The 16,285-nt window shown below is 47.0% G+C and overlaps 1 protein-coding gene across 2 annotated transcripts in view; it reads right to left on the reverse strand.

Annotated features, from left to right (window-relative positions):
- LMBRD2 (LMBR1 domain containing 2) overlaps positions 1-16,285 on the reverse strand; it is a 440,257-nt gene that overhangs the window by 113,987 nt on the left and 309,985 nt on the right. For both annotated transcript variants that reach the window (XM_085631040.1, XM_085631037.1), the window contains exon 14: positions 11,664-11,767. In XM_085631040.1, coding sequence (XP_085487166.1) covers positions 11,664-11,767 — 104 coding nt within the window. The remainder of the gene's footprint in view (positions 1-11,663; positions 11,768-16,285) is intronic.

Genomic DNA, 16,285 nt, shown 5'->3' on the forward strand with positions numbered 1-16,285 from the left:
TTGTAATGGGGAGGTCCACTTCCCACAATCTAAGAGTGCTGTTTGGGCTCCTGCATTATTTGGATCCCAAGGTACAAGCCGCGGCCGCATTGCTTGACGCCACTAAGGCGTTCGACTCATTAGAGTGGAAATTCCTACGGGCGTTATTCACTCGCATGGGTTTCAGCCCCTCCTTTGCCAGGCGTATTGGAATACTCTATAATCACCCGACGGCTAGGGTGCGGGTTAATGGTCAGACGTCTGCCCCGATCCCCATAACCAGAGGGACTCGGCAGGGCTGCCCCTTGTCGCCATTGCTGTTCGCCATTGCGACGGAGCCGCTGGCGGCTCGTTTGCGCCAACATCACACTCATCGCAGTATTGGCTTCACATCGCGTGGCCTGTTGGTGTCTATGTACGCCGACGACATAACCATATATATGATGAATCCATCGGACAACTTTGACCCACTGATGCGCGAGGTGACAAGATACAGTGGCCTCACAGGTATCGATATCAACTGGTCGAAGTCGGCGATGTTCCCGCTGACGGACGGTACGAGTCAATGCCATACGGAATTCCCGATTGACTGGGTCACTGATGAGATTAAATACCTGGGCGTACGCTTTAGCCGATCGGTGCAGGACATATGGCTGGCCAATTTTGGTGTGGCCGTGGAGTGGCTGGAGTGTAAGGTGAGGCGCTGGAAGGCGCTGCCGCTATCACTGATGGGCCGCATAGCAATTGCTAAAATGGTGGTCGTTCCTAAGTTTCTTTACTTATTCGTTAACATCCCCCTGCCACTCACTAAGTCGTTCTTCCGTCGGCTTCGCTCCGCCTTGCTTGAACTGGTCTGGGCGGGTAAGCAGCCCAGAGTGGCCTGGAACCTCCTCACACTTCCCTTCCGTCAGGGAGGCCTCGCGGCCCCGGACATGGAGCTATATGCGTACAGTGCTCAGGCCCAATACCTGCACTTCTGGCAGCACCCGATCCCTTACCAGCCGCATGTGGCTATCGAGATGGACGTTGCGGCCCCCTGCCCCCTTCGTGCAGCGGTGTATCAGAGATACAGACGCTCCCGGGATGACATTGATACTGTTGAAATGGTCCGCTGGGCCTGGTCAAGCATTGCCAAACGTGCGGGCGTTGATGATTTATATGCGCCGAGCATGCCCCTTGCGGATAATCCACTATTGGGGCCATTGACGGACGCGGCGGTTGTGCGGCGGGCGCAGGCCTGCGGCCTGAAGGTGGCGGGAGACTTGTACCCGGACGATACCTTCCTTGCATTGCGGGATATGGCGGCAGCGCCGGAACCGACGGCCTCGGAGCTTCTTCTCTACTATCAACTGCGGTCTGCATGCAAGGGCAGGTACCCTATGTTTCCAGATGCTCCGCCGACGCTTGCGGCCCTGGAGGACGTACTCTCGAATTCCTCCGCGCGCAAACTGATCACACGTATTTATAGAGCTACTCAAAACACAGCTCCGGTTGTGCACACTGACTCTAGATCCTCGTGGGAACATGAAGCGGGTATATCTATTACCGAGAAACAGTGGGAGTACTGTTGCTCCCAACTTGAAAACCTATCCCCTAATTATAGGCTGCGGTTGGTACACTTCAACTATCTGCACCGGACTTACCGTACGCCCATGCAACTGTGTAGGATGGGACTGCGGTCTGATGCGAACTGTTGGAGATGCGGTGAGAAGGAGGCCGCGTTCTATCACCTTGTATGGGTGTGTGGTCCCATACGCGACTTCTGGATTGCAGTCTTCAATACCGTGGGGCAGATTGTGGGGGTGGAACTGGAGCCGGACCCAATTGTGGCCCTCTTGGGATTCGTTAGAAATGTGCCTAAGGCCTCACGTAGGCTTGTGGCCCTTTTACTATTACTTGCTAAGCGTCAAGTAGCTCTACACTGGAAGAAGGCGATGCCGCCGAAAGTGGCGGCCTGGATAAGATCGGCGGTGTACTGTAGGGAGCAGCTGACCTCATACTGGGACCAGCTGCCACAGCGCTCGCGGCCTGTAGATATATGGCAGCCACTGGTGGATTGGTTGGCTAGAACGACAGCGTTGGAAGATGACTAGGCGGTCTGATTGTGGCTTTGGTGACGTGGCGAGGTTGGAGTTTGACTGTGGTGCGCGGTACGAGGTGATCCGCCTGACATAAGTGATCTGGGGTTTGGGGCTCGCTTTCTGTGGGGGGTTGTCAGTCGATTGCGTTGTCTGGGTGGGCTGTGGGCGCAGCGTGAAGGTGCTTATGACATTTCGATTAATCATTGTTTGCTTCCTTCCGACTCGGGCTCTCTGTTAGTTTTGTTTTGTTTGGTCCATTGCACAATGTTGTATTGCTGTTCGAATGTACGACCTCAAATGCTTGGGCGGAGTTCCGCCTCGCAAACTAGCTGCCTGCCTCCGGGTTGTTGGCTGAATAGCAGTGTACTCTTCGATGGAACAATAAAGGCTTTGGAAAAAAAAAAAAAAAAGGAGGCATTTAAAACTGTTATTAGGCCAAATCGACAGCGTGTTGAGTGGGTTACTCTGGGAGGACCGTCCGCCACGAATTGCAATGAACAAACTTACCATGGGTTGGTACGACGGAGGGATAGGTTTGCCTGATGTCCGGCTGTATTATCAGGCATCCCAACTGAAGTCTATTAACAGCTGGGTGTTTGGCCCACAAGACGATCCCAACTTCCGCACCGACCATGGCTCATGGGGCGTGGGGGCTACAACCGGGCACTATATACCAACCCCAGCAAACTCCACTTGACTGATCCCACTGCCCGAACAGTTCAAACATGGCACGAGACTACGAGGAGATTGGGTTGGAAGAATCGACTAACGAAAGCAACACCTCTGTGGGGACCGGATATCCTGGGCCGCCTCAGCGGATGCCCTGGGTTCCATAAGTGGGACATGATAGGAATCTTCACTGTAGGGGACATGTGGGTGAAAGGTAAACTAGCTACATCTCCGACCTCTAGAGCAAATACCACCTAGAGCCCATGGAGACGTTTAGATATCTTCAAATCCGACACGCCATCACCACGGCCTGAGGGGGGGACACCCCTCCCCGATTCTTCCCCACTGGAAGATCGGTTAATATTGGATCCAATGGAGCGCAAGGCTATATCCCTAACTTACAAAATATTGGTGAACAACCGCACTGACCCCATGCATAAGCTCCGCACTAATTGGGAATCTGATTGGGGGACTTTGAAGAGGAAGATTGGAGAGACGCTCTCGCCTCTCCCAGAGAGGTGGCAATCCCCATGCGCCTCCGCCTTATACAACTCAAGGTACTACACCGTGTGTATTTTGATGCCAAGTTATTGTTCCACCTTGGGAGACGGCCAGATCCACTCTGTCTTCGCCATTGTAACCAAGTTGGCACTTTCATACACATATTGTGGGAATGTCCCTGCATACAACAATATTTGGAGGGGGTGACACGCCGGCTATCCAGGGCATGCAACAAACCTCTGAGCCCCTCACCCAAGCTTTGGCTTCTCAATATATGGGACGCTACTGACCTTTCCCAACTGGAACAGTCATGGGCCGGAATGGGGTGGATGGTGCTAAGCGTAATATTGCACAGTGGGGGCAGGACTCCAGCCCAAGGGTAACGGACTGGACAAAGGACATGGACGGGGCTATGATAGCTGAGAAAACTGTTTTTAAAGGAAGGGGCTGTCCCAATAAATAGGACCGTATGTGGGGAAAATGGAACGCATATCGGGGGGACATATGCATCTCCCCAACAGTGGAAATGAGACATGAGAGACAGGAACGGATGGCCCGCCTTATAATAGATGATGTGCCTCCCCCATAGGTGACAAAAATGGGGAGTAAGATTAAACCCCATTAAGCATTCTGTGATGTTTGATGGGACACTTATACAATTGAGAGGGGTAATTGTGGTCGAGGACCCCCTGAGAGAGTGAAACTGAGATAGCGTTTTGCGCATTGCTTATATTGATCCGATGCCAAATTATTGTTTTCTGCTATGGACGAATCAACATGATGGAACTGTAATTGAACCAATGCACTTTCTTAAAAATAAAAACAGTTAAAAAAGAAACAAGCATTTGCAATGCAATAGGTCTCGCATTTACGCAAGTTTGAGCTATTGGCATTGTAAATAACAATGCCTTTTATTTATGTTTTACAAACAGACACAAAAATAAAAGGCATTGTCATTTATAATGCCAATAGCTCAAACTCGCGTAATTACGAGACCTATTTCATTGCAAATGCTTGTTATTTTATTCGTCCTTCACCAGCAGGATTTACCTTTAATAAGGAGAGGGGTAGAAAGTCTTTCCTCTAATGGCCCCTTCTCCATCAGGCCGTCGGCGGAAGCTTTCCATCGATTGAGCCTACAGCGGCTCCGTCAACGGAAGCTGATAGTCTACCCAAGTCTAAATAAGGTGGAAGGGGCAAGGCTTTGGGGGACAGGGTATTCCGCCACATCTGTGACAGAGTACGCTGTCTGCACAATTGTAAATCAGCACCTTAGTAATAAGTTTGTTTCTCTGCAAAGCGTTATGCCTATTCATCCTTTCATTCTTCCAGTGCTGATATCAAGACTACTGACTTAAATAAAAGAGCTTTTTTAACACAATATACACATGTTGTGATGTGTAGTGTGTCTGTAATATTGCAATGGGTTGCATTACAACAGTAACAGGTGACTCACAGAGCGGTGCAAAGTAAAACTATCAGGGGAGAGGATGTGGTCCGTCGGCTAGACTGCCAACTTTGGTGCTGGAAACAAGGGTTCCAGCCTCGGGGTTGCATCCACATCCTGCGATTCTGGGCAAAACACTTAATCTCCCTGTGCCAGTGTAAATACGGTGCTCGTGTAAAGCGCTCCGATACCTTTGGGTCGAGTTCGCGCTATATAAATATGCAAAAAAACAAAAGGCCTAGATTGCTTGGTGGGTCGATGATTTTTTCGGAATAGCATTTAAAACGGCTTCCATACAGCGCTACACACAACACATAATTGCGCGAATCCCATTGACATCTGCTTCATTACAGTTCGGCTCAGCAGCTTATTTGTATTAACAAACACCACAAGACGCGTGTTGCACTGCCACCCTCGAGCGCGGAGAGATCACCTGTTGCACGGGTCCTGTCGCTGGCACGAGCTTGGCCGGAGCCTGCAAAAAAGCACTTCCTATCCTTCCCTTTAACGTTCGCCCTTGCGTGCGTAAACAGATAAAACGTGGCAGTCGCCGGGGCCTCTTCACTGCCAAAAAAAACAAGGCAAAAAGGAGGCAGGAGGGTGGGAGAGAAGGATGTGTGTAAGTAAGACTAGGACACGTGAGAGACAATAATGGGGACGCACATGGACAACTGAGGATGGGGAAAGCACACGAAAAGCGAACGTTGATAGGTAAGCACAAGTACGATAGAGGGCATGCGGGAAGACAGACAAAAAAGGGCAGGCAGGTGATGATGGGGAAGCACATGGCCAACGCAGGGGGGCAGGGTAGCAAGAAAGGTAACGGTAGGTGAGTGAGAGGGAATAAGCAAGAATGGCAGCTGGGGGATGGAGAGCAAGGCGAGAAACACACGGGTGCGCAGAGGAGCACAAAGTACATGAAGAAGACAGCTGAAAAACACATACGCTCTCAGAGAGCTTAACCATCATGCGTGGTGTTCTGTGCTCGGATTTTGTCGACTCATTGTTAAGCCGAAATATAATTCTCCGGGGATAATGGACAGATTGCCAGAATGTTTACGATACTACAGAGTGTCTTCTATTCGAAATATAGAACGTACCTGCAGGTACGTCACACGCAGTGTGCTACTTCTTGCCAATAATATATAAAAAAAAAATAAACTTACTGTACACAAATCACTCTGCCACAGCAGTACGTATGTATTCGCGATATCACCCTACAATAGTTAACCCTGCTGGCTGAATCTGGAGTGAAGGTATCACCGCCGCCGGCCCGATTCGGCGCGAAAACCGGAAGTCAGGCAGCGTCATGCCTGTCGTGGGGCGGGACTTCCGCCTTCCGCGGGAAGCCCGCGCGCACGGAGTGGCTGTCCGAGAGGAGAAGTGGTGACGCGGGGCTCCCATGCCTGAGGGAGAGCCCCGCGGTGGCGGCAGAAGTAATGAGAAGCCCTGGGTCGGAAGTGGCAGCAGAGGCCTCCGATGCAAGTGCGGGGCACCCATGAGTGAGGGAAGCCCCGCGTGTTCCAGGTCATGTGAGGCGGAGATTAGACCAGGGGAGTCCTGAGACGGAGCCTGTAGCAGCCACAAAAGAGCCCGGTGAGTGGGGCTCAGTTGTAACGTGGGGGCTGGTGTGTGTGTTTGTTGTTCAGTTACTGCATGCAGCTGGCTTGCGTGGACGGAAGGGGGACTGGAGATGTGCACACGTGCGAGTTGGTGTACGTGCGCGTACACCAACTCAAATCCGCCAAAAGCCTGCGCGTGCACATCTCCTGTCCCACTTCCGAGGCAAGTCAGCAACAATAGATCTCGCCGAAAGCAGCGCTTCGCGCTGCGTTCGCAGGCGAGACCTAAAAACTGTTATTAGGGGCAAGTGCATCGCCAAGCAGGTGGGCGTCCTGCGCACGCTTAGAAGTGAGCTTGGGCGCCTTGAGAGGGAGATACGAGTGATTGAATCAGAATATTTTGCTATGGCAAGCTGTTTACTCTAGGGCAGATTAAGGCTACGATAGCAGAATTTGAGGAGGCAGCGCACAGAGAGACATGCTTCCTGGGGAGGGAGGCACGGGTCTGTCAATTCGGGGGGGGGGGGAGGGGCGGAGGAGTGGGGAAAACCCTTGCAGGCCTGCTCAAAATGCCGTGGGCAAACAAATACATCAGTGAGTTAAGCGTCGTTGATGATGGAATCACTGTTGACAGGAAGCTGTACAAGCAGAAATGCTGCATATTACTCTTCCTTATGTGCTGCACCCCAGTCAGAGGTGCTTTCCGATTTGATTTCCTTCCTTGATTCCATAGAACTGGTATGGTTTAGTGACACACATTGTAAATACTTGGACAAGCTGTTTTTAGAGGAAGAGGTGGTAAGGGTGATTCAGGCCAGGACTGGAAGGACTCACGTCCGCCTTCTATAAGGAATTTGCACCACTTCTTGCATCCCACCTCCTCAACATGTATGAGGAATCGCTGGAGCGGGGCGCCCCCCCCCCCACTCTCTCCAGGAGTCGCTTATAGTGACCATTCTTAAACCGGAGAAGGATTCACAGCTGTGTGACTCTTAACGTCCACTTTCAATGATTAACCTTGATAACAAAATCCTTGCAAAACTGTTAGCCACTTGACTGTTCCCCACGATACTTAGACCTGATCAGGGTGGTTTTGTGCCCGGTAGGGGTTTTTCCCATAACCTCTGTGCCCTCTTCGCGGTTATGCATGAGGTGGACCCCTCTCTCCCCGCCACCACCATTTGTTTGGACGCTACCAAGGTGTTCGATGCGCTGGAGTGGCCATATCTGTTCACACTTCTCGTCTGCATTGGTCTGAGTCCTGCTTTCCTTAGGAAGAACACCTAACTACACTCTACCCCTACGAACAGATTACGGATCAACGGATTAGTCTCATCTCCAGTCGAGAAGGCTCGCGGCACGAGTGCTCATTGTCGCCCCTCCTCTCTGCGGTGGCTTAGGAGCCGCTTGCAGCTAGACTGCGGCAGCATCATGCACGGCGAGGCCTTGCCTTCACCCCTCGGGTGATCTTAGCGTCTATGTCTGTAGACGATGTGACTCGATATGTTCAGCACCCGGCAAATCAATCTTGACCCTCTTACTTCGGAATTCAAGAGGAGGCTTCACTCAAATTTAATATCCCTTAACTGGGCATGTGGGCAGCCTTGTGTGGCATGGGAGATTCTCATGCTCCTGTACGAGCAAGGGGGTTTGGGTGCTCCGGACATGGAGCTGTACCATAGCTGTGTGCAGGCTCAGTTCAGATTCCATTGGATATATAAGACTCTATTCATGGTGCACACTGCCCCAGAAAGTGATCAAGCGGATCCAATCCCGCTGCACATGGTCCTGTTCCAGTCTCAAAGCCGCCCACAGGCGGAGATCAATACGGTAGGCTGCACAGTATGGGCGTGGCAGCAACTCCGGTGTAGGGCATGCTTGGACACACTATTCGCGTCATCAGTGCGGCTCGCTAGACATCTAGCATTGCCCTTCACCGCTGAGGTGGAGATATGCCACCGATTGCAGAGGCTGCAGTTACACACGTTGGGACACGTGTTCCCGGACGGCACTCGGGGATGTACACATGGGGCTTCTGGATAGAATGACGTACTTCCAGCCAAGAGCGGCGTTGCGCGCACAATATGAATCGTTTCCAATTGCCCCACCAACTTTCCATGTCCAGGAGGCATTCTTTACTAACCCCTCACCCTGTGAACTCATAACTCGATTATATTCTGGTATGCAACACAAATCTCCAATTTGGCCCCCTCCCCTGCCCAGCGTGAGTGGAAGGAAAGCCTGGGAACTCCATTCCAGGAGGGTGTGTGGTCCTACTCTGCATGCAGGCCAGGGAACTATCACGCAACTATAGGATGAAGCGAATACATTTTAAATTTCTCCATAGGCTGCACAGGACCCCTGTGTGGCTGCACAGAGAGGGGCTAAGTGTGGACGCAAGGTGTGCGCGTCATGGATTGCCGGAGGCTTCCTTCCTGCACCTGGCTTGCGAGTGCCCGGATGTGGCGGTGTATTGGGGCTGTGTTTTTGATGTGCTGGACGAAATGCTAAGGTGCAGGTTGGAGCGCTCCCCGCTGGTTGCCCTACTTGCATATGTTAGAAACGTACCAGCAGGCAACAGGAAGCTGGCAGTCATGATGCTGCTGATAGCTAAGAGGCAGGTAGCGATCTGCTGGGGCCGGAAACGCAAACCGCTCAGAGATGACTGGCTTAGGGATGCAACATTCTGCCAAAACCAATTATCTGAATTCTGGGAGTTCATGCCTGCGCAGGCGTGCCCTCGGAATATATGGGAACCGCTGCAGAGTTTTCTTGGAACTCATCCCCTTGACCAAGTGCTGGACCCTGCCACACATGTGCAGGGGGAATGATGGAAGTGTAAGAAATATATGCACAAACATGCTACCCCATTGGTGATGACCAGAGAGATCCGCTCCCCCCCTTTCCTCCCCCTCGGTTTCCCCTCTCTTTTTTCTTTTAGTTAGCTGCTGTCTTCCTCTGGGAAGACATGTGGGCTGGTAGTCCACCATATGGTTAATGGGGCAGTGTATATAATTGACTGGACTTGCATCACCATTGATAAGACAAGTGTATTTGTGAACGGAAACATGTACCATGCCCCCCCCCCCTATTTGCCCTCAGCTACTGCACAGCTTGCTGCTGTTTGTATTGGTGGAAATCCATAAATAAAGTTTCAACAAAAAAAAAGAAAAATTCAATTCATTGACTGATATGAACCTCATTTATTACGTTAGGAAAGGATAGTTTCATCCTCAAAGCTGGGCTTTTTACTGACAATTTTGGCTAACGTTACTGCCACTTGAGCTAATACGAAATGGAGGTTCCAAAGAGCCATAATATAAAACACAGGTGGGAACCTGTTTACTAATCCTTTCAGAAAATATGAATCCACAGGTATGTTGAAAAGAAAGGCTCATTTAGCTTCCGGATAAGGAACCATTCACATATCAATAGGTTTCACTTTAGCCAACCCTAGCCCGAAATCTTGGCCATGTTCAAAGCCACATCTGACCTGTGTTTTAGAGATAGGATTGGCGATGTATGGTGTAAAGTAATGAACTTTAATCTACACCTGCTTATCTCTAATCTCCAAGCCCCCTTGTACGTTGACATATTCAGAATTATTGACATTCATGCCTTGTAACAATCATACCACAGGTGTCCACAACATTGCAGTAATTACCACAATTAAGCTAGGGCATGCACCATTAGGTCTTGCATGCCCTCAACATTTAAAGAATTACCCCACTAGGTAATGAATGCCCACAATATGGTACGCATTTGCACAACACTAGCATTATACCATGGATACCAACAATATTCCAAGATGTGCCACCATTATGCTTGGATGAACATTATGCCGGGGTTGGACACAAATGTACAATGAATGTCCACTCACAACATGCCAAGATTTACCACCATGCTGCCATGACCACTTTTATGCCATGGCTGGACATTACTGTGCCACAGATGCACTCAATATGTCCGGAATGACCATTGTTGTGTTAGGAACAACATTATGATAAAGACACATGTCCTTAATGCACACAGTATATTAGGAACCGGCAACATTCTATTCTACCAGGACAAGCATGGATGGCAACAACACAACACTAATTACCGCTGCTCTGTCAGGGCCAGCAATTTACTACAGCTCAGCATCATGCCACAGATGTGTACTGAGCCACTGTGAGCTTACCTTAGACGTCATCGTTAGTAAGACTAATTCTGCCCATCTTTGATGCCTCAAATAAAATTTCATTTTGAAAAATATTTCTTGATTAACCGCTAGATGGTTCATTAAGGTGCATCATTTCAATCTTTAGCACGTGCACACTGCTTGAATATCTGATGATTCTTCCAGCTAAATCTCTGCAACAGGCAGGTGTTTCCTTTTTACTTTCATTTATAGTTTGTAACAAATTATCACGCTGGGTAACATGTCAAATGGAAATGTTTGACACTAGGCATGATGACTGGCTAATAGCTGATTGGACCATCTCTGTCTCCCTACATGGTTAAAGTTTTAAACCATTTGTTGCAGCAGAACACCATTAAAGTCTACAAGTGTTAAAAACAAATACTTCCCTACACTTTTCCAAGAATGTCTCTTCAATCATACTTCGCTTCAAAGCCGACTCTAAACAAGCTTAACAGTCTTCCTGAATTTAAAGCCATGGGCCTGCTTGAAAAAATGTCATGCTGCCTACTGCATGTGTACTACCTCAGTAACTAAACAAGTTAGTGCCTGTGGTACAGAAAGCACAGATCAGAAACAAAAGCGATGATTGTCGGTATATGTTTCCAAGTAGCACATTTTCAGAGCTCTAGAGTAAGTGCATACTTAGTTGACAGAATAGCTCCCTTCTGTGCTTGTGCATAGCTGAAGAACAAGATAATGGTACAGCTCTGAATGGAGTCAAACATAGGTCTTTACCCACCATTTTCTATTCTTCCTTGTCTTGGTCTATCATTCCAACCCTCCTCATACAACGTGACCCTCATATCCACTTCCAAGGCCATTCTATTTCCTAAACAAACCCATTATAGGTCTGACTAGAGCACCAGTTTTAGCTGTGTGCCAGATATCAAGTGATTGTGATGAACCAAGAAATAGACAGAGAGGAGCTTTGGGTCAACAGCCTTCATCCATTAACTGCTTTGGCTCTTGTGCACCAACCAGAAGATACAAGTGACAAAGAAATAACACAAACATATCTCAAAACAACATACAGCCATTACAACAAAGAACACATACACCAAGAACAAGCCAGACCCATTGTTTGTTCCAATGCATGTTATCCATGACAATAAAGTAATAACCAAAATTATTCAAATAGCTCTCTGGCTTCTTCCAAGCAAATTCCATTGACAATTTTATTATAATCATAAAATTAAAAACTATGACAAGCTTCAAGGAACACTTTATCTTTCACACCTTACCTCTTCGAATTAGTTCTTTTCCTTCATCAGTCAAATCAGATGTCATATCGTTGTCTCCCATAAATTGTTGAAATCCAAGTAAATTTAAACAACGAGTTCCCAAGCTATCAAAATAAACATATATTAAATGCATCCTAGTCGTTAAAATTCGTTTTTCAGTTACACAGTACCTCTTGCAAATATTTAAATTCCCTGGATTGGAAAAAATAGAAACATCACAGCAGACTCATTTTAAATAGAAGGATTTTGCAGTGCAGGCTTGCAATCTAATACGCGGTTGTGCTTCCTCTGTCCATAAGCTACTGAGCTGCTCCTGTCATTATAACCATTCTGTGCTCTGGCAAAGAAGAAAAGATACATGTGCCTGGTAATTTATTTATATTATTTATAATTAATTAATTCTACCAGCCAAACGAACAAGTTACTTACCTTCAGTAACGCTATTTCTGGTAGAGACTATCTAACAGCTGATTCTCCAGTCACACCTAAAAAGTCCGTCAGGTGCCAGACTGGATCTGGAAATTCTTAAACTGTACTCCTACAGGGCCACAGGTGACGCTATATGACTGCATAGACTGCACTCCTTTCAGGATGGTGCATGCGGGCCCTAAATAGACGCCACCCATGCTCTCTGACATCAGTTGCTTTCTGAACTGTCCGCGCCCTCAGACGCAGAATCCAATCGCCATATTGGTAAAAAATAGGGTTAATCTCTAAGTGGGACCTTTTTAAATGAGTCGAGTCCAGTTCACGGAATGTGAAAGATGGGTGGGTTGGTGAAGAATCTGTGGTTAGATAGAGGCTGTACCAGAAACAGCTTAGCAAAGACAAGTAACTTGTTCTTCTGATAGAGACTTCTAACTGCAGATTCATCACCTTTTGAGTAGATACCAAAGCAGCACCTTCCAGGTGACTCTGTGAAATAGCTCAACTAAAATGTCCTACAGAACTGAGAGGGAAAAGCACACCTCATAATGGACCTGATTCTCCAGGCAATAAGTAGTGCTTCATGAACATATGGAGGGACACCCAAGTCGCCGCCTTGCAAATGTCCATGACAGGCACCCAGTGGATCTGGTGGAGATTGCCTGTAAGCACTCCGAGGACTGCTTTCTGGCCAGTGCGTAATACATCTTTTTTTTTTTTTTATGATTTTATTTTCCATTTTCAAAGCAGGTAAACATTACACATCGTACAGAGTCGCCAGAGATAATAAATCAGACTCACACATGACGGGAAGAACAAATCATATACACCGGTATACAAAGGGAATCGTTACCCCAATCCCTCACACAGTGTTCACATTTCAACAGAATGGACATCTGGTTCAGAGGAAGACATGATATGGATGTCCGATGCGTGCAGTGTTTTTGAAATGGACACATGTAGACCTCCTGCCCTTTGCAGTCACTTAACATAGGTGGTCAAGGGGCGCCACTTAGCATCAAATTGGCCACCCTATCCTAATACATCTTAATGAAGAGCTGATTGTTCAACCGGTGTTCTCTTGTACGATCAATATAGAAAGGAAAAGCCCTTTTTGGATCAATTCGATGGAGCCTCTCCTCCACTTTAGAGGGGTGAGGAGTAGAAGAGAACGATGGAAGGGAGATGTTCTGCCTGACAAGAAATGGAGTCACAGCCTTTGGGAGGAAGGAGGCTCGAGTCTGTAGAACAGTATGTCTGGGTAGAAAGTAGTGTAAGGGGGTTGACAGAGAGTAGCTCGCTCATTCTCAGTGCCAATGTTAAAAAAACAAGAAAGACTGTCCTGAGGATAAGCAGCCGCAGAGGACAGCTGTGCAGGGGTTCAAAGGGAGCACTTATAAGGAATGTGAGAACCAAATTTAAATCCCATTGGAGCATAATAAACAGAGTAGGGGGAAATATACTGTAAACCCTTGACAAAACGCATCACTCTAGGCAATTTAAACAATGAGGGACGGTCAAGCAACCATAATAAGGCCGAAAGAACTGAGAAATGCCATTTAAATGTACCCAATGCAAGTCCTTGCTAGGCACGGAACAACACAAACAGCACTTTGGACAGTTTAGCATGAAGTGAGTCAATCTCCTTGGTAACACGCAAAGGCACAAACTTGTCCCAGAGGAAGGAGTATAGGAGCTAGGTGGAGAGACACCAACTACCTTGGGAGGAAGATTAAAAGCTCTCAATTGCGGTCACTCAATCTCAAAGTATAGAGGTGAAGTGTGGGCAGGTTTGGGTGCAGGACCCTGCCCTACTGCTGTGACAGATGGTCCTCCCAGAAGGTCAGCCTGATTGGAGGACATGCTCATGCCTAGGAGTTTGGGATACCGTACGCCCTATGATCAATCCACAGATACTAAGATGACTTGGGCCAGGTCACTCCTGATCTTCTTCAGAACTTGGAACAGAAGAAGTATTGGCAAAAAGGCGCTGAGGGGGTAGCGTGTTCCACTCTATATGGAACAAGTCTCAGGGTTAGAGATACTCTGAAAACTCCAACACGCAAAAAGTTTAACAGTGCGGGTTCTTGGTGGTGACGAAAAGATTGCACCAAGGTTTTCCCCATTTTTGGAAGAGTCCTTGACCCAACTCCGAATTTAATCTCCATTCATGATCCCCAAAGCGTCGGCGGTCAAGGTTTATCTGCCCTGGCATTCAAAGATCCCTCCAGGTGGCAAACTACAAGGAAAATCTCCTGGCGTTTCAGTCATGTCCAGAGTCACAGGGCCTCCTGGCACAGGATCCACAATCCTACTTCTCTCTGCTTGTTGTAGTACCACATGGCAATGGTGTTGTCTGTGAGCACCTACATCAGCTTCCCTTTGATGGAAGAAAGCAAAGCACACTAAATGGCCTTGGAGGCTGCGGTTGCTGGAGGGGCAGAAGATAGGGCTGCACGCTGCCCCTGTTGTCAATGTGTTCTGTGTGGCAGTTGTAGCCACGAAGGGGCAGGGGAGATTGCTGTACTGGTTGCATCTGCTGGCAATACTGAAAGCCCCTCCATAACCACAGAGGAGGGGAAATTGTAGATGCAGCTGGAACGGAATGGTAGATAGGTCCAGGGAGAGCACTGTGACCGTGATATCTTTAACACTCCAGGGCAAACTCTGCTTTATCTCCAAAGAGACAGGAACTTTTGAACGGAATGTCCATGAGACTAGCCTGCATGTCCTCTGAAAAGCCAGTGGACCACATTCAGGAATGCCTGCGAAGGGCTACACAGGTTCTTCGGACTCTACCAAAAGACTCTGAGTTGTCCAGCGTGTAGTGAATAATAAACTTGGCTGCACCATGACCTTCCTGTAAAACAGTAATTCTTCATTGTTTGATTAATTAAAATCTTACAATGATACAAAATTAATATAATGGTCCAATATAAACAGTTATAACAACAAATATAAATAATGCAATGTTTTTAAAGTGAGGTACATTTGATAAAAATTCATTACGTATTGTATTTTAAAATGTGGTGGTTATAGATTTTAAATTCTGCTCCTCTAATTTTTTTCCTACTTTCGATAAAGATTTTACAAATGCAGAGTTCATGAGTATGTCATCCGAAGACAGACATAATATCAATGCTTGCCTACGTGTCCTTATTCCTCGGTCATTAAATAGTCTCTTAAGTATGGGTGTTCTTTTGTTTTTCAATTTAGGACAGACACAGTAGGTACATAATATTCTCCTCCTCAGATTCACATAGCCTACATATTGTGTACTCTTCTGATTTTTTCCAAGGTGGTAAATGGCATAATCCCAGTAGTAAACCAAATCGTGCTTTTGTGAATATTTGTTTGTTTTTCAACGACCATGGTGTATCCAAATATTGCTGTACCGTCTTTTTTGAAAATCCATTTATTATTGGCCATGCGTATTTTCTTTTTGCAAATATGTCCTTGTCTCTTATCAGCGATAGATGATCTGTTATTTTGTTGATAGCTTTTTTAAATGATTCCTGGGTTATGGTAGTTTCCCAGATCGGCATTACCTCAAATTCTTCTAGTGCTGTATTTAAATATTTCCAGGCCGACGATTTCCTGTTTTCACTTATTTCCTTCCATAATAGCTGAGACATTTGGTTATCATGGTAATTTTTTATTCTGTTCCACACTTTAATAGCTTGTCCTTTTCTTGCATACAGCTGGTTATTTAGGCCAAATTCCAGCCTTACTTGTGCTTGGGATGCGTTATTAGGCACGCGGAAAAGTGTTTTCAATGTTTTTGAGATCGCATTATTTATGATCACAGCGTCTTTACCTTTTAAGGCCTCACTACCGTATGTTAAAGTAGGCAGCAATTTTGCTGATATCACCTTTGGGAAGGGACGATAAATCAGATCGCTTATTGATTTCTGTATAATCCTCAGTGCGGCTTATCTGTAAATATCAAGTTTTTGAGGGAGAAAGTTTCCATTCTCATTGAATAAAACACCCAGATATTTATAAAATTCTACTTGTTCTAATTGCACTTTTTCCAAAAACCATTTAGATTTGTGTTTAAGTCTTGGAATTTTTTGTAATCACCATAACTTTAGTCTTTGTTTCGTTTATTACCATCCCATTTTCTTTTGAATACAATGATATTCGAGCTATTCGACGTTGTAAACCCACTTTTGCATGACTTAAGAGTATGACAT

The sequence above is a fragment of the Triturus cristatus genome, chromosome 2_1 (genome assembly GCF_964204655.1).
Source record: "Triturus cristatus chromosome 2_1, aTriCri1.1, whole genome shotgun sequence".
NCBI lineage: Eukaryota > Metazoa > Chordata > Amphibia > Caudata > Salamandridae > Triturus > Triturus cristatus.